Raw genomic sequence first — 22527 nt, 5'->3', positions numbered from 1 at the left:
CTGGCAAGAGAAGGCGAGAGATGTTGGGTCAGGCAGGAGGCACCATCTTCAGTCAATGAGTGTAGAGGCTCCAGATCAAGGGAACTCACTAATTAATGTGGTTATCACTTAGCATGACTAAGACTGTAGATTCAGAAGCCAGACTACTGGGGTTCAAATCCCAGTTCTGCCACTTCCTACCTGTATGACTGTGTTTGGGCTTCTTTAGGCAACCTCTCCCCTTAGTTATTTCATAATAATGCATATTTCATGGTAATGCAGATGTGGGCTGCATCTTCACAGCATCTCTGAGGGTTAAATGGGTTGCGTAGAGAAAACACTTAGAGTAGCATATATTGTTGGACACCGAAGCCCAAAGAGATGTATGTGACACCCAGCTGGTAGATGGCAGAACTGGGATGTGCCTGACCCAAAGTTCTTAATCAGTGAGCTTCAGTAGGGGTGAGCCACGAGACCAGACAGCTCTGAGCACCCCTGAGGAGCTGGCCAGGGAAGAGGGGGAAGGACAGGGAGACAGACAGTGGGACCGAGAGCTTCTACCACCATTTCCTTACTAGGGATTGCCCTTGGGAGAGGACTATCTGCCAGTAAAGCACAGCCACCAAAGAGGCCCATGAAGAAAGTAGGGGAAGAAAAGAGAAACGAAAGAAAGCAGAGAGGTGCCAGGGGAAAAAGAAGGAAGGGCTTCCCTTTTTTCCCAGCAAACTCAGGGAACGTTTCCCTGCAGTCTTTGCTCTCTCACCTCTTGCTCATGGACTTGACAGGCAGGAAAAGGGAAGGCAATGGGAAAGCAGATGAGGGAGTGAAGAAGCAGGTAGACAGCCCTCCTGGAAGGCCAGTAACTCAAGGGCACAAGAGGGAACCGCAGCCACCACTGCAGCAGCCTGGGGGGCCCCATTTATTGGTCCTAGCACCTACAGGGAACCTCTGTACTCATCCCACTTCCCAGCCACTCCTGGAAATGCTGCCAGGTTTCTTTTTTCAACCAAGACAGGCTCCTAGCATCTGCCCTGTTGGGAACAGCTGTGCTTTAATGAGAAGAGCTCAGGACTTGGCACCAGAAGACTCAGGCTTGAGACCCAGCTCCACCATCTCTTGGTGGCTGATCTCACCCAAGTTCTTGCTGAGACTTGGTGCCTGCATTGGTGCAGTGTGTGTTCTGATGGTTTCTTGCTTTATAGGTCCCTGGTAAATCAGTCCTCTGACACTAGGGGCACTTCAGAAGTGCAGGAAGACCTAATGTAGTTTCCTCCCGAGCAGGTAGGAAAGGTGAGGCTGGGGGACCCCAGGCTGAGTCCAGCTCCCTGCCCTCCCTTCTGACCCAGGCCTTCTCCCATTCCCTCTCCTTGCCACCTACTTAATCTGCCCCATGTCTGTATACCATGAAGTCTCACTGCAAGCTTGCTCCAACTCTATGTCTCACTGAGAAGGCACCCCCCTCCCAAACGCACCTTCCTGCCATGGGAACATGGTTTGTGCCCCTGCCCTGCCCGTCTCATACGGGAGGGAGTGGGGAGAGACGCTGACAGGGCTTAAATCTGTCTGAGACTCAGGCACCCGCAGCCTTCCAGCAGCTTCGGTCCGGAAAGAGCTGTTGGCAGCCGAGCCTCTCCGGGAAGCTCGGCCTCCGGGCGCTCTGCCCCGCCATCCCCGAGAGTCCGCCGTGTGCTTCCTCTGCAGAATTCCCAGCCCTCCCCCTGCACGAGCCTGTGGAACAGGGGACCCCAGGCCCTGCATCCTGTTCCCCTCTGAAGCCGAAGTGCAGAGGAGGCGCTGCGGGCCCCGCTCCTCGCCTGTGTTCTGGCAATGGGCAAGGGGCGCCGAGGCTAGCCCAGCAACCTGCCTGACGCTGGCGCCCCGCCTCAGTGCAGTGCTAGAGGTGCCCCCCCCTACCCCCGTTAACGCAGCCAGGAAGGCACTGGCCACGCTTCTCGCCCCTCGCCCCTCCCCGCCTGAGCCTCACCTCCTGGCGAAGACGGTGCCGGCCACACCCACGTGCCGGTTTCCCACGGCCCAGCAGGGAAGGAACCCAAGCAATCACAGTCGGACCAGCCCCCACACACACACTGCTTACCTCCCTGGGGCCCCAGCTACCTAGGCAAAGTGCGCCTGCAGACAAAGACAGCATCCCGAGTGTCGCCGGCCCCTTCCTTCTCCAAAGGAATTGGAGACACTGCCCCGGCACCCGCTCCCCACAGAGGACCGAAGAAGGTCTCGCAGCCGGAGACCCCACGTAGAAGCAGGCGCTTGTGTTGGCTCTGGCTGGGTGCCTCCCAGCAGCGTAGACCCCCGCTTTGCGCAGAAGGAATCCACCAGAGCTGGGCCCACGTGGGCTAACGCGCACCTCAAGGGCATGAGGTTGGGGGCGCTCCTCAAGGCCGAGCCCTGGACGGCCGAGGGAGAAAGCCCTACCCAAAGACGCACGCAGAACTTTGCGGGGCTGCCTGGTTTGCAGCCTCTCTCCAGCTGACAGGTGCGCCCCGCCGCGAGGCCCACATGCGGCAGGATGGAAACTTGTGCGCGGGGCGGGGGCTCCCTCTTCGCGCCCGGGCGCCCTTCGGCCCCTCCGAGCCTGCAAGGGAGCCCAGTCCTGCAGACACGTGCGACGGTGGCGGGCGGGGACCGGAGACTCATGGCCCGGCTGATCCGCAGGAACCCGGATGCCAGGGACCTCGGTGCCTGGACAAGAACTAGCCCCCAAGCAGGTGGGGGGCACTCCAACCAGCCTCATGTCTAGTACCATCCTCCGCCTCCAGATTCATTCACAAAACAGAAGCTGGAAGGGAGGAAAGGAGAAGAGGCTGGAGGAAGAAAGGGAGGAGGGGTCAGTGAAGGGGGGCTGCAGGATCCGCTACCGGGAAGGCTGGGATGCCGCAGCCCGCCTTCCACTGCCCTGGCGCCTGCGAGGCCAGGGGTACTGGTGGGGTCCGGCGGCTGGGCCAGAGGCAGCGCTGGCGCGGCCCGCCCCTCTGAGGTCCCCGCTTCAGCCCCGCGCTCACCGTGCCGCCGGCTGCCGCGTTCGGGTACTCAGCAGGCCCGCGGCTGCTCCATGCTCGTCCTCCCGTTCCCTCGCCGCGGCGCCTCCCTGAACCGTGCACCGCCGCTGCCGCCTCGCGCTCCGCTCGGACTGACGAGCGCTGGCCCCGCCGAGCCTCCTTTAAGTACCAAGCATGTCCCTGCCGGGAAAGGCGCCCTCCTCCGGCCTTAGGGCCGGGAAAGTTGGGAAGAGTGGGAGGGCTCCCCCGAGGGCCGCGAGGAAGCACCCACTTCCCGGTTGGGTCAGAGGGAGCGCCCTGCAGCCTGCGATCGGCGGAGGCGCCGGGCCCCGCGTGGATGAGTCTCCTTCGGGTCCCAGACACTCAGCTCCTTCGCTCTGAGCCCTCCCAGAAACTAAGTTTCCCCAACAGGGCCGAAAGCAGAGCCGCTCCACGTTCCCCAGCTGCCCAGGATAGGGGAGGTGGGGGTCATATGCCCAACCAAAAACCTGAAGCTCTGAACTTTCAAGATCGTCAGTAGGCACTTTCAAATTGTCCGCTCCCCGCTTTCTAAGCCTCGAAACCTACTCACCCTGCAAATCCGGCAAGTCGATGGAAATCTTCCCCCGACTTCTGCCCACGAGGGGGGCTGTTCGTGTATATAGGGCACTAGCTAAAACCAAGACTGCAGAACTTCCCTGCGGACAAGGAAAAGGCGCAGGAGAGAATAATTGTGAAATATAAAAAGGCCGGTCAAGGAAGGTGTTAACAATTGTGACAAGTTTAGCTTTGAATTCCGCAGTGGGGCGCTGATGACTTTAAGGCTGTTTGCAAAAGCTGCAAATGGCTTTGCAGAACCTTGGAGATGTCCAGGGTCTTCAGAAAGCAAAACCAATTCTTCCTCCTTTTTACACCTCCTAACATCCACCACCTCCAAAATTCCCAACTGACCTTATCTCCAGTAGTTTCCAAATCCCTAAAAGCTGGTTAAGGAATTTCAGAGCCAGATGAAGAACTGAGTTTCTGTATCTCAAAAAACTTAGAGGAAATTACAATAAAAGACTAGTAAAAAAGTGAATTTACATATCCTTCAAACACAGCTGAGATCATTCCCATCTCTCCTTCCCAAGCAGCAACACATTTAGAGGAACAGAGTTGCAGTCTAGAAACAGCTCCTCCCAGAAATCTTAGGGGCTCATGGACTTGCCTACCCTCCCTCACTCATTCAGTCTCCTCAAGGCAAGCAGAGACCTCACTGTATCCATCACCCACTGCATTACAACAATCAAACCATTTCACTATTGCTAGAGAAAATCATGACTACTGTGAGTATTGTGCTACATGGTTTAAACACAGCAAAACATACACCCATTAAACTGTTTCTACCGTACAATTCCGCACTACTGATTACACTCTCACCCTTCTTTGTTCATCCTCCGTTAACATAAACTCACTGCCCCCTAGGCTTCCTATCTGTTCAGTTGCTGTTGTAGTTTAAACATTCTTTAGGGTAAAAAAAAAAAAAAACCAGTATTGAACCCCTAATGAAAATGTGTTTTGAACTTCTAACCACCAGAAAGGCCCCAGTAGAGCTATTAACAGACACAGAGTGTAGCAGATGCCTTAGGTGGAGGACAGGCTCTGGACAGCCAGCTCTGCCAGCAGCTGGATGGCATTAAGCCTCAGTGTCTTCACCCAGAAATGGGGTTGAGTGATGCTCATACTGAGTAAGTGGTTAAATGTTAGCAACAATCCACCTTGGCCAGGGAGCAGCACCCGTTTGCCCATGCTATGGATTCTCTGTGCCCACCCCTCCAAAGCACTCCATGACAGGAGGCCCAAAGATCAGTGTTTGACATGGTAACTGATCAATGCCTGGTGTCTATTGTACTGGGGACTCTCAGAGCCCTGGACCACACTGCCTGGAGCTGCCAAAGGCTTTTCACCCAAAATTGCAATCTGCAACGTTTTGGGTGAGAGATCTCAAGCAGGAGCTAATCAGAGACCCAAAAAAGGAGCACATGGCCTGGTGAGGAGCACACGACCCCTTTAAATGATCAGCCCTGTGGGTGAGGGAGAGCCCAGCATGGCCAGATCATCTGCTTTAAAGAGAAGCCAGAAATCCACATTATTATATGAGTTCTCCTAAATTTTAAGTGTTGGCAACTAATTCAAATGTTAAACACACACACAAAACACATTCTGCAGGCCAAAGTGTGTGTGTGTGTGGTGTCACACCTAGCCAACTGGCCGTGTGTAGGTGCCCTATTTAGAAGCTCAAGGAGTTTGGAAAGATCCTTGCTGCTTGCAGCACAATAGCAATTATGACTGCTGGGTGCAAGTTTCCCTGGGGCTGGTCCAGGATCATCTTTTGCCCAGTTCATTTGAAAGGCTCCCACTGTGTCCCACAACTGTATTATTGCCTATGTCACTCTGTTGGCTCTAGGAAGTTTTACAGGTGGTGGACTGCTGCAGCACAACTTCATGCTATTAAAAACTCCTAAATGAACAGTGGGTCCAGATGCAACATCACAAGAGCAGCAAACACCCTGTCTAAATGAATTGGGTTTGCTGCCTAAATGGCTCCCCTTAGGGACTAAATGTTGCAAGGCCAGAGACCTGGTGTTATAAGGCAGATAAGAGAGTCTTTACCTTTGTGGCCAGTCTATGCTAGTGAGGATTTGCCTATAATTAACATCCAGTTTGTGGTGCCCTATTTGCATTCTTCTCTTCAAGGGGAGGTGGAGTCTTTCTAAAGGGCTAATACAATAAAGCCCAAGTTTATCTCAGCTTACCACTGGGGATTTTGAAATAGGACTAATTTCATACCCAATCACTTAAAAATGTGGAATTCAGATGTTGCTGAATTGGCTTTTACACAGGTTCCAGAGGATAAGCGTCCCTATGTGGCTTCGTAGAAGATCTATGCTGCATTTCAACATTTCTTTAACAAATGCTGAAGACTTGCTCTAAGCAGAGAAAAGTATTTGGCACCAGGAGGTCTCACAATGGACCCTGCCATTGAGAAACCTATCCATCTTAAAGACAAATCAAGTCACCATACAAGGCAGTTTATAATGAAATGTCAATGAGAGAATCTGACTAGAAGAGTTTGAGTGTTTCAGGAAGAGAGCTGATCTGGAGTGGGCTTGGCAGATTTTCATGGAGAGCTTGAACTAGCTGAATAGAAAGGTAAGAGCATTCTAGATAGGAAGAATCACTTAACTACAAGAGATGGGTTTAAGAATGGGTGAGATGTCTTTGAAGGACACTGAAGAGAGAGGTCCGAATGAAACAAGGCATTTACATTTACATTCAAAGTGCTTGCACAGTGCCTTCTATATGTTGTTGTGTTTGTTAAGGGCCTTTGAGTCAGTGCCAACTCATAGCACCCCAATTACAACAGAACACAATACTGCCCCGCCCTGCACCATCCTTATAACCCTTGCTATGTTTGAGCCCACTGTTGCAGACACTGTGCCAACACAGCTTGTTGGAAGTCTTCCTCTTCTCTGCTGAGCCTCTACCTTACCAAGCAAGATGTCTTTCTCCAACGAGTAGTCCCTTCTGATAACATGTCCAAAGTACGTGAGACAAAGTCTCAGCATCCTCACTTCTAAGGAGCATTCTGGCTGTATTTCTTCCAAAACAGACTTGTTCACATTTCCTGGCACTTCACCATATAGTTAGGATTCTTTGCCAACACCATAATTCAAAGGCATCAATTCTTCAGTCTTCTTTATTCACTGTCAAGCTTTTATGTGAATATAAGGTGACTGAAAATGCCATGGCTTGGGTTAAGTGCACCTTAGTCCTCAAAGTGACATCTCTGCTTTTTAACACTTTAAAGAGATCTTTTAAAGCAGATTTGCTCAATGTAATATGTTGTTTGGTTTCTTGACTGCTGCTTCCATGGGCGCTGATTGTGAATCCAAACAAGATGAAATTCTTGACAACTGCAATCTTTTCTCCATTTATCATGATGCTGCTTATTGGTCCAGTTGTGAGGATTTTTGTTTTCTTTATAATGAGGTGTAGTCTTCGATATTCTTCAGTAAGTGCTTCAAGTCTTCTTCACTTTCAGCAAGCAAAGTTGTATCATCTGCATATCACAGGTTCTTAGTCTTCCTCTAATCCATATGCCGTGATCTTTTTCATACAGTCCCGCTTCTCAGATTACATGCTCAACATACAGATTGAATAGGTATGGTGATGCACACCCTTCCTGACTTTAAACCACACAGTATCCTCTTGTTCTGTTCAAACAACAGCCTCTTGTACAGGTTTCACATGAGAATATGGAAGTGTTCTGGAATTCCCATTTTTCAGAACGTTATCCACAATTTGCTGTGATCCACACAGTCGAATGCCTTTGCATAGTCAATAAAACACAGGTAAACATCTTTTTGGTGACCTCTGCTGTCAGCCAAGATCCATCAGACATCAATAATGATATCCCTCATTCCACCTCCTCTTCTGAATCTCGCTTGGATTTCTAGCAGTTCCCTGTCCATGCACTGCTACAGCTATTTTTGAATTATCTTCAGGAAAATTTTACTTGCATGTGTTATTAATGATACTGTTTGATAATTTCCACATTAGTTGGATCACCTTTCTTTGGAATGGCCATAAATATGGATCTCTCCCAGCTGGATGGCCAGGTAGCTAGCTGCCTTCCAAATTTCTTGGTATACATTAGTAATCACCTCTAGCACTGCATCCGTTTATTGACACAATTGGTATTTCATCAATTTCTGCAGCTTTGTTTTTCACCAAACTCAACCCCAGTCCTTACACTAAAAGACTACCAGCTCAACCTTTCCAGACCGCAATTATAACCTTGCTCAGGCATCTTTGGATAGTTTTCTATCACCTACAGGATAAAATTCAAACTCCTTATTCAGTCATCTGAGACCCTCTATAATCTGTCCCTAGTATCCTCCTCATAGCAGCTGGCTTCCTTGTGAATGACTTGGGCAGGGGTGGGGTGGAACACAGGTGCAGCATTCTAGCTCCACAGGCTGTCCCCCTCCCCCTCACACCTCACACTTCAGTGTCCCTCCCTGGCATCCAGCCCACAACCTCTAGTGAAGCAAAAAAGAAAGAGGGCTGGCAGTCAAGCTGCGTAGGCCTCCATGCTCAAGCAGTGCTAGCCTCCCCTCTCTGGCCAGGCTTCATCTTATCAGCTTCCTCTGGGCTGGCCATAATAAGAAAACAAAGACAAAAACAACAAAACAAAAACCTCTTGAAGCTAATGAAGGTGATTTTAAAATAGGCACCAAATAGTATCCAGTTATCTTTCCCCAGCTGACTAACAGGGTTTCCTCTTCAAGTCGGCTTAAGCTGCAATACTAGTTAATACATAATTCAAAGTAGAAAGTGTGGGCCATGACTATAGCAGGGCAGCTACTACCAAATAAAGTTATCCTTTCATAACTCTCCCCTCTTATTGACAAGTACTCTGCAGTCAGCATCATTTGTAGGTGCTATGTTTGAAGAAGCAAGCTTCAGGACTTTTCTGACAATGGTCAGATCTTAACTCCAGTCTCTCGCACTCCTTGGATGGAAGAATAGATTTCACTTTCAATTAAAGGACCTTCAGCTCTGCTGGAGGCCGACCAGTCAACCTCTACTAAGGGGCCGGGTTCTTTCATGCTGACTTGAAGGTCAGGATTAGGAGGGCGCCCCGGAGCAAAACCAGACTTGCAGATGCTTTTTTTGAAAGCCTGGACGGAAAAAGCTCTTCCCAGCCATCTTTCCTCTCTCTCTCTCTCCCCTAGATGAATGTAGAAAAATAATCAGAAGGCAATTTCCAACCATATTCTACCTTCGTGATAGAGTATTGTGCTACTACAAGAAATTACGTTCATGAAGAGAATGTGGGAATATGCAAAAATGCTTACGATGCAATGTTAAGGGAAAACGGCAGGATACAAAATTACTCATATGAATGACTACATTTATGGTCTTTTCTGTTACATCCTATGGATTAAAAGGCAAGGAGGTATTAAGATCAGGTGTATCTGAGTAGTGCAACATCGGGTCTTTTTCTTCCTTGACTTTTTCTCTGTCTTTTCCAAAATTTCTATTAATAAGTATAGTAATTTTTTAAGAGTTATTTTTAAATGGTATGAATCCTGAGTTCACAGAATTTTCTTATAAGCTGGGGTGCAGACTGCATCACACATGGTTCATGTGAAAAAGGTTTGGCGACCTCAACCTACAATGAGAGCAGTAACGTAGTTGTTTTCAGGCGGTTGGCAGGGCAGGGGTATAGGATTAGTGGCAAAACCCCAGTAATCTGCTTTATTTAAATGCCTCCCACTGGCCCTTTTAGAGAATTGAGCAGGGAAGGGGGAATATGGAGAGGCATGCTAGCTCCTTCAGCTCCTTTGAGTGAATTACAAAATGACACTCCTTCCTTACTCAGGGTGATCCTGGGTAAGGGGGAGGCAGGTGTTAAATATGGACTCTAGGAGTACCCTTTAAATATGCTTTTCCTGACTGGTAGACCATGTGATCCTCAGCCTATATGACCATGAGATCAGAAGAACTACATGGTGTCCAGCTACCACCGTTGGAGATCCTTGATAGAGTGGGAGAACAATGTGAAACAAAACTCAAAATCATAAAAAAAAAAAAAAGACCAAGTTTGCTGGTTTGACAGAGCCTGGTGAGATCCCTGAGACAAAAGCCCAGAGCTACCCTACGGGTCTGGAACTGAACTCACTCATGTGGCTTCCAGCCAAACAACAGACAGGCATATGGGGTGAACATTTACATCAGGTAGATATACTCCTTGGAGCCATCAATTGTGGGAGAAGAGAAGGGCAATGTTTGCACAGGGAGACAACTTGGGGGGCAGGGTGGGAGTGCATGGGAAGGAAGGGTCCAGGGAAGAGGTAACTACTGGAAGGAAGTGGGAAGAGAGCTGCTACATTGTGGGGAATGGCAGTCAATGTTATGAAACAAAATGGGTATAAAGTGCCATACAGAAAATGAATTTGCTCTGTAAACTTTCACCCAAATCATCATCATCATCATCGTCATCGTCGTCATCATCATCATCAAGATGCTTTTCCTGGGGGAAAAAAAATTATTTCCAAGATCCATGATGCCAACAGCAGTGCCCTCCAGCCCAAGGAAACCCACGAAGTCTTCCGTTTGGGTGTTGTAAATCTGCCCCCATACTCACACATGCACATAATTCTCTTTGACACAAAGGAGACACACACACACTTGCTCAGTTACAAAAATGCACACATACTTGCCCAGAACTCAGCAGAACGCAATCCCAGTCCATGGTCTGAGTCGCTGGATCACAGGTGGGGAACAAACCGCTAAGGTATGCTGCTCCAAATTCCTCTGGCTCTTGTTTCAATAACATCAACCACAATTCTTAAATATGCTGCTGCTTTACGTCCTCCTTCTTGATTAAAGACATCATCAGTCACTGTCACAGAGGAGGTCCAAAACCCAGAGGAGGTCCATGGCTCCAGAAAGCAATTAGAGAGGAACAGACGTAGAGGAAGTTCCCATCAGCTCCTTTGTGGGAAGAGTGCCCCCAAAATCCAAACTCTGTTGTACTTGCAGCATTTTTTTTGGCTAGGACATCCCTCATCCAAAACACACACACACGCTTTCCCCACAAGATAAGCTATTACACTGGGTTCTCATGTCATGCTTGACTTTTCTTACTTCCCCAGGTGATTCTTATGTTTCATCCTGAGGACTGTCCTCAGATTTGCAAGTGCATCACTGGCAATGAGTGGACAGTCAGTCAAGTGCCAGCCCATGCAGGTGGTAAGCTCTGGAGAATAAGAAGAGTATCTACTCATTTTTCTCTAGTGCCAGACCTGGCACAGGGTAGGTACCTGTTTGAATTAACTGCCCTTAGAACTTAATAATGACCTAATGATCTATCAAGGCAGAAAGAAAACAAAAGCAAAGGAAGGAGAAAAGATGCTAATTTGAATAGAAAGTAAGAGGACAAGCCAGAGAGAAACACAGCAGAACACAGGACAAGATGGGCAGGGTCAGTCCCCAAGTCCCTCTGATGTACCTTGAATTAGATTTAAACAATCTTTTCCTTGGCAAAGATGCTGCTGCTTTTTCCAGAATTGGGAGGAAAAACAGCCAGTCCTCCTCAGTGGGAGGACAGACCTGCCCAAACCAGCTTGGATTAGCCTTTGTTTTCTGAATGACAGAACTTCTGCATGTTGGGGCTTTCCCTACCCAAGGAAAGGGGATGGGGGTAGTCTCCAGAGACTGACTGGGGTCTGAGCTGCTCTCTGCCTTAGCGCATGGGGTCCCCATTACTATCTCTCACATGGCACTATCCATGGCCATGGAGAAACACCCACATGACTGATGCTAGAGCCTTGTTCTTTGCAATCCCTGAACAACACTGATACTCACAAAGGGGAACTCACTCCCACCCCAGCTCTTTGAAGCATCAGCATCTCCATTCTTCTCTTTGTAAAGACAGCCTAATTTCAGGCTGGCCCTTCCCTAGGATTAATACAGTCGCCAGAGGTTTTGAAGTGGTGTGTGGTCTGATAAAGGTGTGTGTGCGTGTGGGGGAGGGGTGGGTTTGCTGGAGTTCTGGAGCCTCTGCAGGCACAGAGCAGGTGGCTTTGTTCTCCCAGCTCCAGCTAGCATGCTGATTGGGGCTGCACATCAGAAAAGCCCCACCCAGGCACTGTTCTGAGATGGCTTCAGCTCCCAAGGCAGACAGCGGAGATTAAATCTTACATCATTTAATAAGCCACTTAAAGGCCCAGTCACTCTTTTCCTGGTTCCCCAGCAAACATGGTGCTCCTGCAGGTCCCAGCTGCTTGGCAAACTGTCTTCTCCTGCTGTCAGTTATGCCACCCTCAACAGCTCTGCAGCTGATTGGGCAATTCTATGAACTAGTGAATAAGGGAAGTTTCACACAGCTCCTCTCCTCTTTCTTTCTCCTACCATTTGCAAGAACTTAGCTATCTTGATTTGACTTTTCCCTTCTGAAAACAGGGCCATTAATTCCAGCCTCATTTGTTGCTCTTAAGAAACAGTATAGGGTTAGAGCTATTAATATATACCTGCTTTGAGCTCCCTGCAAGAATAATAGTTAAAAATGATCCATTATTGTTATTCTGAAAATGAAATCTGAGAAGTCCTGCTTATAGGAGATGAAAGGATAAGCACACACACAAACACAACACCTTAAAGGACGACACTTCTGGCAACAATTAGTCCAAAGGATTAACAGCACATGAACCCCAGCTTCCACAATCCTGAGACTAGAAGAACTAGATGGTGCCCAGCTACCACTGCTGACCACTCTGAGAGGGATCACAGTAAGAGGTCCCAGACAGAATGTGTCTGGGAAAATGTGGAACAAAACTCAAAATCATAAAAAAGACCAGGCTTACTGGTCTGATGAAGACTGGTAGAACCCCTGAGACTATGGCCCTTAGATACCCTTCAAACTAGGAACTAAACTTAACCCCCGTGACTCAACTGTCACCCTAATGTTAGACAGGCCTACAAGGTGAACAGTAGGATTAGGAGGGTATGTAGTCATTACAACAATAAAGCGTATGAGATCAGGAGGACAGCATTTGCCCAGGGATAGAGCTAGGAAGGCAGGAGTGGATAGGAGGGAGGGACAAAGGGACGGGGTGGGCTTTGGGAGGAAATGGGAAGAATGCTGTTACAATGGGGATTGCAGTAAATGTCACAAAACAGAATGTGTATGGATTACTGAATGGAAAACCAATTTGCTCTGTAAACTGCCACCCAAATAACAAGGGGGAAAAAAAAAAGGTGAGAGGACACTTCTTGACTCTGTTTGTGGGGCCCATGGGAAGACTTGCTGCTTCTCTGTGTCACTCACACAACACCGCTCTCTGCCTCCCTCTGCTCCCAGGAGGCAGTCATAGATGTCTACTCCCTTACTGAGCCCCATGAAAAAATTCTTTCTATAAGCAGTTTACTAAAGTGGCCCACATACAGAGGCAAGTTCACAAACCTCATCTCCAGCTGCTAGGCAAACTACAAGGCCAAATGCAAGATGTATAGCAAATTCTGGTGTTTAAGGTTGGGTTTTGATGTACGAGGCCAATATATGTGTAAATCAGGGATGAAGCTTAACTGGACACAGATAGTCCAATGACATAAACATGAAACCACTTTCTTTATCCTCACTTATATTAAGAAGAGTTATTTAGAATTTGGAAATCACTCATCCACTGGGTAGCAGTAAAGCACAGTGGTTAAGAACATAGTCTTTGGAGCCAGACCACCTGGATTCAAATACTGGTTTGGCTGCTTCTCACTAGCTATGTAATCTGAGGCAAGTTTATTAGCCTCTTGTGTGTCTCAGTTTTCCCTTCTGTAAAATGGGATAATAATAATACCTACCTCACAGACCCAGTGTGAGAACTAAATGGATTAATATGTGCCAACTGTACAAAAGAGTATAATAAGCTTCTTAGAGTGTTAACTGTGAGCATGATTATTATGCACAGTGATGTAGAATCACAGCAACCATTCATTCTGGGTTTTATAAGATGAACTCAGTACTCTGAGAAGCCATCAGACTATATTTTCTGAGTCTGGTTTAGAGCACAAGTCATGATCCTGGGAACACTCCAAATCCCAAAAGAAGGCATATTCCAGACACTAAAGACAGAATCGCAGAGCTGGGGGTCTAGTGAAAGCCCTTTTGAGCGGGTCTGCATTGGCTCAGGATTCCTCTCCAGGGTGAGCACTTGTTGCCAAGGTATGGCTACTGCTGAGCACACTTGCAAAGCCTGTGTCCCTGCTGGTGGTTTCAGTAGACATAAAATGCCAGCCCTTGAAAGTTTCCTAGTATTGAATTATTTAGAGAGTGGTGTCAACACTTTGTTTTGAAGACTGAACCTGCATTTCATAGACATTAAGGCAAGGTTAGGTGAAGACAGGAGATACAGACTATATAAACTTTTGGGGGAACATTTTGTTATTAACATTTTAAATGTTCATACGTTTTTGATCCAGCAGTCCAACTTCTTTGGCCTTATCCTACTGAAACACTTAGTATACAGAGTTATGTGTGAGAAAATGTTCATACCTTTTTGTTCCAGCATTCTAACTTCTTTGGCCTTATCCTATTGAAGCACTTAGTATACAAATACTGATGTGTAAGAATCACTGAAGAATCATTGGTAACATAAACAAAATTAGAAACAACTCAACTGACCTTCTACAGACAAATGCTTAATAAGCTGTATTTCACCTACACAATGGAAGACACGCAGCCACTGAATGGGTCAGGGACCTACATACAAGTATTGACACGAGAGTGGCTATGATATGTGACTAAGAAAAAAGTACATAGGACACTATGGTAATAATCCTATTTTTGTTTCTGAAAGAAGTAATTGTTTGGAACTAGTCCAAGGGACTGGTACACCATGAGATCCTCAGCCTATGTGAGTATGAGACCAGAAGAACTAGATGGTGCCCAGCTACAAATGTCAACCACTCAGAGGAGGATCTATGTAGGAGATCCTGGATAGAGTGGGAGAACAATGTGGAACAAAACTCAAAATCACTTAAAAAAAAAAAGGGGGACCAGGTTTGCTGGTCTGGTAGAGCTTGGTAAAATCCCTGAGACTATGGCCCCTAGCTGCCCTTCAGGTCTGGAACTAAACCCACTCCTGTGACTTCCAGCCAGACAAAGGATAGGCATATGAGCTGAACATTTACATTAGGTAGACAATAGGCATACTCCTTGGAGAGATCAATCATGGGAGAACAGAAGGGCTGTGTATGTACAGGGAGACAGCTTGGAGGGGCAGGAGTGCACAGGACGGAAGAGAACTGTTGCATTGTGCAAAACTGCAGTCAATGTCATGAGACAAAGTGTATGTGAACTGCCATATGGAAAATGAATTTGCTCTGTAAACTTTCACCCAAATCACAATAAAAATTCAAAAAAAAAAGAAGAAGAAGAAGAAGTAGTAATTGTTTGGGGAAAAAAAGTGAGCGAAAACTCTGGGCAGATATGCACTAAATTATCGACAGTAAGGGGAGTGAGATTGTGAAAAGTTTCCTTTTGTTGGTACACATTCATTACATTTGTCATACTTTACACAGCATGTGCTCAGAAAAAGAAGACATAAGCAGCCAGGGCATCTGTACTTGAGGTTCTGCCATTCTCATCACTCTCAGAAAGGGTGCAGGTCCAGCATAGGGTTTTTGGCAGACACCCCTCAGCATGTGTCAGTGGGGACCAACATCTTCAGACTGGATTCAAGCGTACATATGACCATCCGAGTCTGCATCTCAGACGGTACTCTCGCTAAAAGGCTTTTTCTTCTACACTCATTTTTTTGGGGGAGAGGCTGTATAGTATTCAATGGATGCTCAAAATTGGACTCATGGAGGATCTTCCAATGAAGTAAACAGGATCCTGCCTTAGACCCAGGAGACTTGGGGTTAAATCCCACCAAAAGAGGTTAATAGTTTGCCTCCTTATTTCACAAGGTTGTTGTGAGAATAGGACAATCTTATAGATGAAACATGACTTTCCAACTAAAGGAAATACAGAACTACTAATCTTGCTATTCTATGCTCCAAATACTACAGAGGGTTATCTGGGGAGAGGGTGCAATGACTGAGCCCTCATGGCAGCACAGAGCCACCAGGGAGGAACAATAGGTGATAATCCCTCACCTGATAAGTGGGTGAGGCCCATTCCAGGGTTGACGGTGAGGGTGGCTGCATTCACTCTGTGCTTGCCAGTATCCTCGGCATGTACTGAGCACAGCCCCAAGCCCTGCCAGTAGGGAAGACTGCAGCAGCAGGGACTGTAAGAATCCAGACAAATTCCCAACCCCCAAGCAGTGATTCTGTTTCAAGTAGAGTGCTGCATGTAAGTCAGAGGTGCTGTGCAGTGCAGGCAGCTGCCGCATGTGACGGCAGAATGTCTGTGGCTGCAAAACCTGCCGGAGGACACAGCCTTGTTCACAGAGGTCATGGCTGCTGCTGTCCAGGGGCCAGAGGAGTAGGACCCCTGCAGGTCCACACTCAGGAAGTACTGGCTGTCTCTCATGGCCCACCATGGACAGCAACTCTGATGGAACTTTGCTCACATTTCTGAGTTTCTGACTCTCTGCCCTTGCCATCGAAATTTCAGCTGAGATTTTGGATTTCTGGGCAAAAAGACTGCAGAAGCCAATTACAGCTCTATTTAATCAACTTTCAGATGCCTTAGCCATCGCTCCAATGCAGCAACTGTTAGCAAGAGTCCCAAGCAAGTGGTGGACAGTTTCCATGCACTCCACCCTCTCACAGGCAAAGGGACAGAGAAGGTGCGCGGATGGAGGCAGAACAACACATATGCTTTCCTTCCTTCTTGGGGAGATGAGGAGAAACTGCTGCTGCCAGAGAAGAGGTGCTGTAACAACCAGAACAAGTGATGCTAAGTTATGCATGGGGTGGTGGTGGGGTGCACTGAAAAGGGGGGCTCACTGCATCATTTTGAGAAAAAAGTATGGCTGGGTGCGAAACTCCTTTTGGTTAAATGTACTTCCCATTTTACAGCACTTAGCATATTGACCTTGAAGCACTTGCCATAAACAAGCTAAAGGGGTTTTAGGTGAAAATGGGTGTGTGACTCCCTCCTTCACCCAACGGGTAGCCCAAAAGGCCCAATGTGATCCTGCTCATCACCTCTCTGACCTCAGCCACTCCACTCTCTCTCCATGCTCAATCTGTTCCAGCCACACTGACCGCCTTCCTTCTCCTCCTCAAACCTGCCAGCCACACTGCCACCTTGGCACCTTTGGACTTGGCATTCCCTCTACCTGGAATGCTTTTCTCCCCAGTGTCTTCAGGGCCACTTCACCTCCTTCCAATCTATACTCAAATATCAACTTCACAGTGAGGACATCTTCCCTGGACAACAAAGCTAAACATATAGCTCCCACCCTCCATAAGCAGCTCATCCCTCTTCCCACCTTTATCCTTCTCCAGAGCATTCATCCCTAATTGCCTTCTATTTTCTTTATCTTGTTTGTTGTCTGTCTCCCTCCATTACCATACAAGCTCCCTGAGGATAAGAGTTTCATCTGTTTTGTTCACTGCTGTGTCCTCAGTGCCTAGCACAGCATCTGGCACATAGTAGGGTGCTCCATAAGTTGCCAAAGTCTGTGATAGTGGCTAAGTCACTTGCCTGCTAACCAGACGGCTGGCGGTTCAAACCCACCAGCCACTCCTCGGAAGGAAGGTTGGGCAATCCTACTTCCGTAGTGATACTGCCTCGAAAACCCAAGGAGGGGTAGCTATGAGTCGGGGCCGACTCGACGGCACATAACAACAACAACAACAACAACCTTGGTCCTTAGACATGGATAGGTGGGCAGAGCCACAGAAAGGTAGAAAAAATGAAGAAGAGAGGTCAAGAAAGGAAGCAAAAAATAAGGAAGAGGATATAAGGAATTATGGAAAGTTATGTGTGTGGAGAAGTGATAAGGAGCAAAGCGAAAGGGAAGAGGTTTCTGATTAAATAACAGAGGACTTGTAGAAGGGCAAGTTAGTGCCAAGAAGGAAGAAAAATAAGAGCCGAGAGGGAAACTCTCCAGAATGTTTAGGAAGTCTAGCCAGAACAAGCAGTTGACGCTTGGGCAGAAAGCCTAGGGTTGTGCTGAAGCCACTGCTTTGGGGCTCCCTCCATGACTCTGTTAACATATCTGCTGCTAACTGAAAAGCTGGAGGTCTGAGTCTGCCCACAGCCACCACAAAGCCATGGTGATCCACTTCCCCAAAAGCTGCCACTGAAAACCCTTTGGAGAGAGCACTGGTCTATTCTGGCACACATGGGGTTGCCGTCAGTCAGAACTGACTCGAGGACTTTTTTTTTCCCCATGCCTCTTGATTCAATGCCACTTTCCATAGGCCATGGAAGCTGTAGACAGTGGGCCTGAAAGGAGGAGAAAAAGACTAAGAAGGGAAAGAAAGATAAGGAGGGATGGGCCAAGCAAAAGGCAGTAAGTGATACAGTGGAGTCTAGCTGATGAGCCTCCAGGCATTAGAAGGGTATCAGGGCAAGTGGTTTTCCCTTAATGTAAGAGGCCCATGAAGACAATAGTTAGACAGATGGAGGGAGGAGACTGGACTGGACATCAGGAAGAAGGTGGCCTCTGAGGAGAAGAGATGGGCAAAGGAGGGAGATAAGCACGGGTATGTTGCTGTTGCAAAGAACAAGACATCCCTTAGGAACCTTGAAGGGAAGTGCCACTATTGCTTCTGACATCTGTCTCAAGCCCCTGACTTCTTTTTCTTTTTCAGTTTTGTGCTTTTAATATTTTAAATTTCTCATGATCTTAACCCAATAATTTTTCATATATATATATATATGTGTGTGTGTATATATATATATATATATATATATATATGTATGTATACACACATACATACATACGTACGTACATACAATTTGGAAGATGTAATTAATAATTTGGAAAAAATTGTATAATTTTGTCACGTCTATGAGGATTAAAGTATCTTTCCTTGAATTTGGTAACAAGGTCAGAAAAGTCACTCTTTGAAACTGAACCCATCAAAATCAATAAAGAATAGATGCTTTTAGCCACTTGCCAAATAATTCAAATCAAGAAGTGATTTATATAAGGAAATCAAGGGACTACAATGCTTTGTGAGACTCTCTCTGGGAAACTCAGTTTTCAGACTAGAGCATTTCTCAGTCTATTCAAGGTGATCAATCAAGATAATGTCCTTGGAAGTGGAGTGTATTTAATGCAAATAAAACCGTAGGTTAAATCAATCATACTGTCTAACTTATTCAATCTCATTATCTGAAGTAGGTTGGATGAAGATTCACTAAAAGGCAGCAAGGAACAAGAATATTTAGTTTATATTCATCTGGTCCAAAGGAGACTCCTTCCTATTCTGAAACCCTACTCCTGATTTTCTAGACATCCTTGATTTGGAGAATGGAAATGAATACAGCTGCCCTGGCTAAATGGGAATATTCCTTAAAAATGTCTAACTGCCTTTGTCCTAATTCTTTGCTCACAATTAACTTGTGATCCGTTAATTGTGTATAATTTGATCTCTTTGAAGAGATGCTCACCACAAAAGTTCAGAGCTAAGAACGTGCCTGTAAATCAGGCCAGAGAGAAATACCCTGGAAGCTAGAACGGGGGATGTCTATATATAGATCCCCCAGTCTCCTGAGAGTTTTTTGAAATTGTGTTTTGGTTCCCTTGGACTGATCACCCCAGACAGTATGGATAAAACCTGTGACAGAATTCTGTACCGAGCCCTGCAAGGTCTGTGACTGATCACACGGCGGTGGGTTAGCCTTGTCAAGGTGTTGACAGCCTAGGAGTAAGGGGTCTTGTCTGAAGCAGCCAGCTAGTTTCTCCCTTTTGTTCTCTCTTTAAACTGCAGTCAAAGTGCAGCGGCCAAAATATATAAATAAAGGTGAGTCCACAGCATATGCTCCAACTGAAATTACTTCACTAAACCCGGCATCAGGTCATCCATATGCATGCATTTTGTACTAACCCGCTGGGTAAGCATTCATCTTTCTAAAAAGCAGAGCACTGAATGCCGAGTACCAACTCTTATCTGAGATGCTTGTGCCTCTTTTCTCCTGATAATCAGGGCAACTACAGACAGAGGCAGAGGGAGGGAAAGAAAATGGCCAAGGAGAACAGACACAGGGCTTACCCTTCTCTGGCAGATTCACCAGCTTGCTTCTCTTTTCTGGGGATCAAAGCCTTCTCAATCCACAGCTTCCCATCTCAATAGCAGAGGACCAGATTCAGACCTGTTATTCTTTCCAGGCAAGATAATTTTATTCCATTTTGCTAACAATTTCCATCCCTTCCCCACCTCCAACTGCATCTCTAAACTCTGAAATGCCTCTTAAGCAGCCAAAGACGACCAGCTCTGCCTGCTCCTCATAATCACATGGAAGAATAATCCCATCGTGGAACAAGGGCAAGATGTCTGACAGATGGGTGGCCAACCTCTTCTACCCAAGTCACAAGAGAATGGTCACTTAATCAAATTCCATTTAAAATTATACTTCCATCAGGTAAGCATCCTTCTCTAAATGCTACAGGACAGTGAAAATATGCAGCTTAATGAGATTTATAATCCTTTTTCTCTCAACTATACACACTTCAGGCTGGATGCTAAATAGATGTTTTCAGAAGGTCAGCCTGAAGACACAAGAAGCCAGATGAAGCCACCACCAGGGTCAGCCATATTGCCAGCACCAAAGAGGCGGTGGGGCCACCTGCTGGAAGACCTGGGCACTGCTCTGGTTGCTTGTTCCCTCTCTCCTTCCTCCTTGTCTTTAAGCCAGGTCTAATTATGGCAGGACCACGATCTTTTTCTCCAGCTTCCGTGCTGGGAACAGGAAGTTTCTCATTATTTCATCCAACTCCTCCAGGGCCAGTTGGGCATGGAGTCTGGCCACGTCATCAGGCTCCAAACGTACCACGTGCTTCAGCAGGTGGTAGAGATCCTTGAGGACATCCCTCAGCACCTGTGTGAGAAAGACACTGTCATGACCATCTGTCTGCTGTGCCAACATTTCTCAGTTTGCCCTAACTGCCTTCTCCTCTTGTCTGAGGAGTTCTGTGAGGAAACCCACAGGCTCCCTTACAATAATGTATGGTCTAAGGGTGAAGATAGAGGGAGAGATGGTTCTACCTCACAGCCCCAACACTTGTATTAAGATAGGCCTCCCTGTAGGCTTCCCATTCACTCCTGCTACTTTACCACATTGGCCTTTACTCCTAGCCCAAGTATAGATCCCAGACTCCTTTTAGTCCCAAAGCATGACAGAGGCTTCAGCACTGCAGACAGGCAACACTGTCTAACGAGGATTGCTCCTAGAGCACAATTACCAGCACTTTCATCTCCAGTTCCTCACAAAGCCCTTGGCAACACCCACAGACTAGGCTCCTATTTTACCAAGTCCAGGAGGCTATTTCCTTCAGCACTGATGCCTTTCCCTGCTACTACTTTTTTTTTTTTTTTTAATTTAATTGTGCCTTGGGTAAAAGTTTACAGAGCAAATTAATTTGCCATTCAACAGTTCATACACATTTTGTTTTGTAACACTGACTGCAATCTAACAGCTCTCTTCCCACTTCCTCCCTATGGTTGCCTTTTCCCTGGGTCCCTCTTTCCTATGCCTTCTTGCCCCCTGAGCTATCTCCCTGCACAAATGCTGCCCTTTTGATCTCCCATGATTGACTATTCTAATGAGCATACCTACCTGGTGTCGTTCACCTCTAGGTCTATTCTTTACCTGGAAGTTAAGCCAAGAGAGTGGTACAATTCTAGGCCTGAAGGGTGACTAGAGGCCATAGTCTCAAGGGTTTCACCAGTCTCTATCAGACCAGCAAGCCTACTCTTTTTATAATTTTGAGTTTTCTTCCACATTTTTCTCCCACTCTATCCAGGATCTCCAACTCTGATCCCGTTCTGAGTGGTTGTCCTTGCTACTACTTTTTAAATTTTCCACTATGATTCCATTTTCATAGCTCTGACCTTGTGTTTTGTAAGTGAAGTCCAAGGAGACAACAGAGCGAGTGTGAGTGGAGGAGATTATGCAATATGTGTGTCCACCATTCTTTGCTGGTGCATTTGCATACCAAGCCCATAGGCACAGAATTCTTTGGACTCACAGTGTGTGGGAGTTTAGCAAGAGTATGAGATAAATATGTTGCGTTGATGACTAAGCAAGTGAGCCACCAGCAGCCTGTAGAGGCCATACTTTCTACTCGACAGAACTTGCCTCAAGCAAATAAGGCAGCGGCATTCTAAGAAACACAGACAACCAAAGAACCCCTTCATATTCTTTCTCACTTGTGTTATTTTCCTGTATTAACTAGTCTTTTATTTGCACTGAAAATGATGACATAGTAGGAAAAGGGTAGGGCAACTCATAATTTTTGTTCCTTTCAATCTTTTCCTGTTCACCAGCAAGCCAAAGTAGAGAGTGTTGGCAGAATGTGCATATATCAAAAAGTGAAGTAAAAACAGCTGAGTTAGTTCTGTGTGGTTTTCACTGTTCTAAGAATCAAATACATATGCATGTGTAAACTAGAGAAACGAATTGTCCAATTTCGGTGTTTCCACATATGAATTAAGTGCCTTACATTTGCAATTAAAATTGGCATTGCACAATATGAAAATGAACGGTAAAATTCATGCCAATAATTTAACATTTTAATTTTTCTCTACTTAGAATAACATTAAATAGGAAATGATAAACACTATGACAAGTTCAGAGAGAAAGACAATGGAAGAAAGGAAAAAGTTTTCTATTTTAGTACCTTTAACTGTGCTTTGTTCTTTCTTTTGAACAAGGGACTCCACACTTTGATTTTGTACTGGGCCCCACAAATTATGGAGCCAGCCCTGTAGACAGTTCTCAAGGCTCCACACCTAGTGTCACCACACTGAGCAGATGAATCCTGTGAGCAAACTTCACAGAAATGCTGCCTAGTCTCTGCTATGGAGTTACCTCCCA

General features: G+C 46.6%; 1 protein-coding gene across 1 annotated transcript in view; it reads right to left on the bottom strand.

Moving 5' to 3' along the window:
• Window positions 1-20352: 20352 nt before the first annotated feature.
• TANGO6 (transport and golgi organization 6 homolog) overlaps window positions 20353-22527 on the bottom strand; it is a 251235-nt gene continuing 249060 nt past the window's right edge. The window contains exon 18 of the mRNA XM_042780884.1: window positions 20353-20529. Coding sequence (XP_042636818.1) covers window positions 20353-20529 — 177 coding nt within the window. The remainder of the gene's footprint in view (window positions 20530-22527) is intronic.

The sequence above is a fragment of the Orycteropus afer genome, unplaced genomic scaffold (assembly GCF_000298275.1).
Source record: "Orycteropus afer afer isolate SDZICR_OR568_19922 unplaced genomic scaffold, OryAfe1.0 scaffold00067, whole genome shotgun sequence".
Taxonomy (NCBI): Eukaryota; Metazoa; Chordata; class Mammalia; order Tubulidentata; family Orycteropodidae; genus Orycteropus; species Orycteropus afer.
The sequence above is the reverse complement of the archived record's forward strand: the minus strand, read 5'-3'. Positions and strand labels throughout refer to the sequence as shown.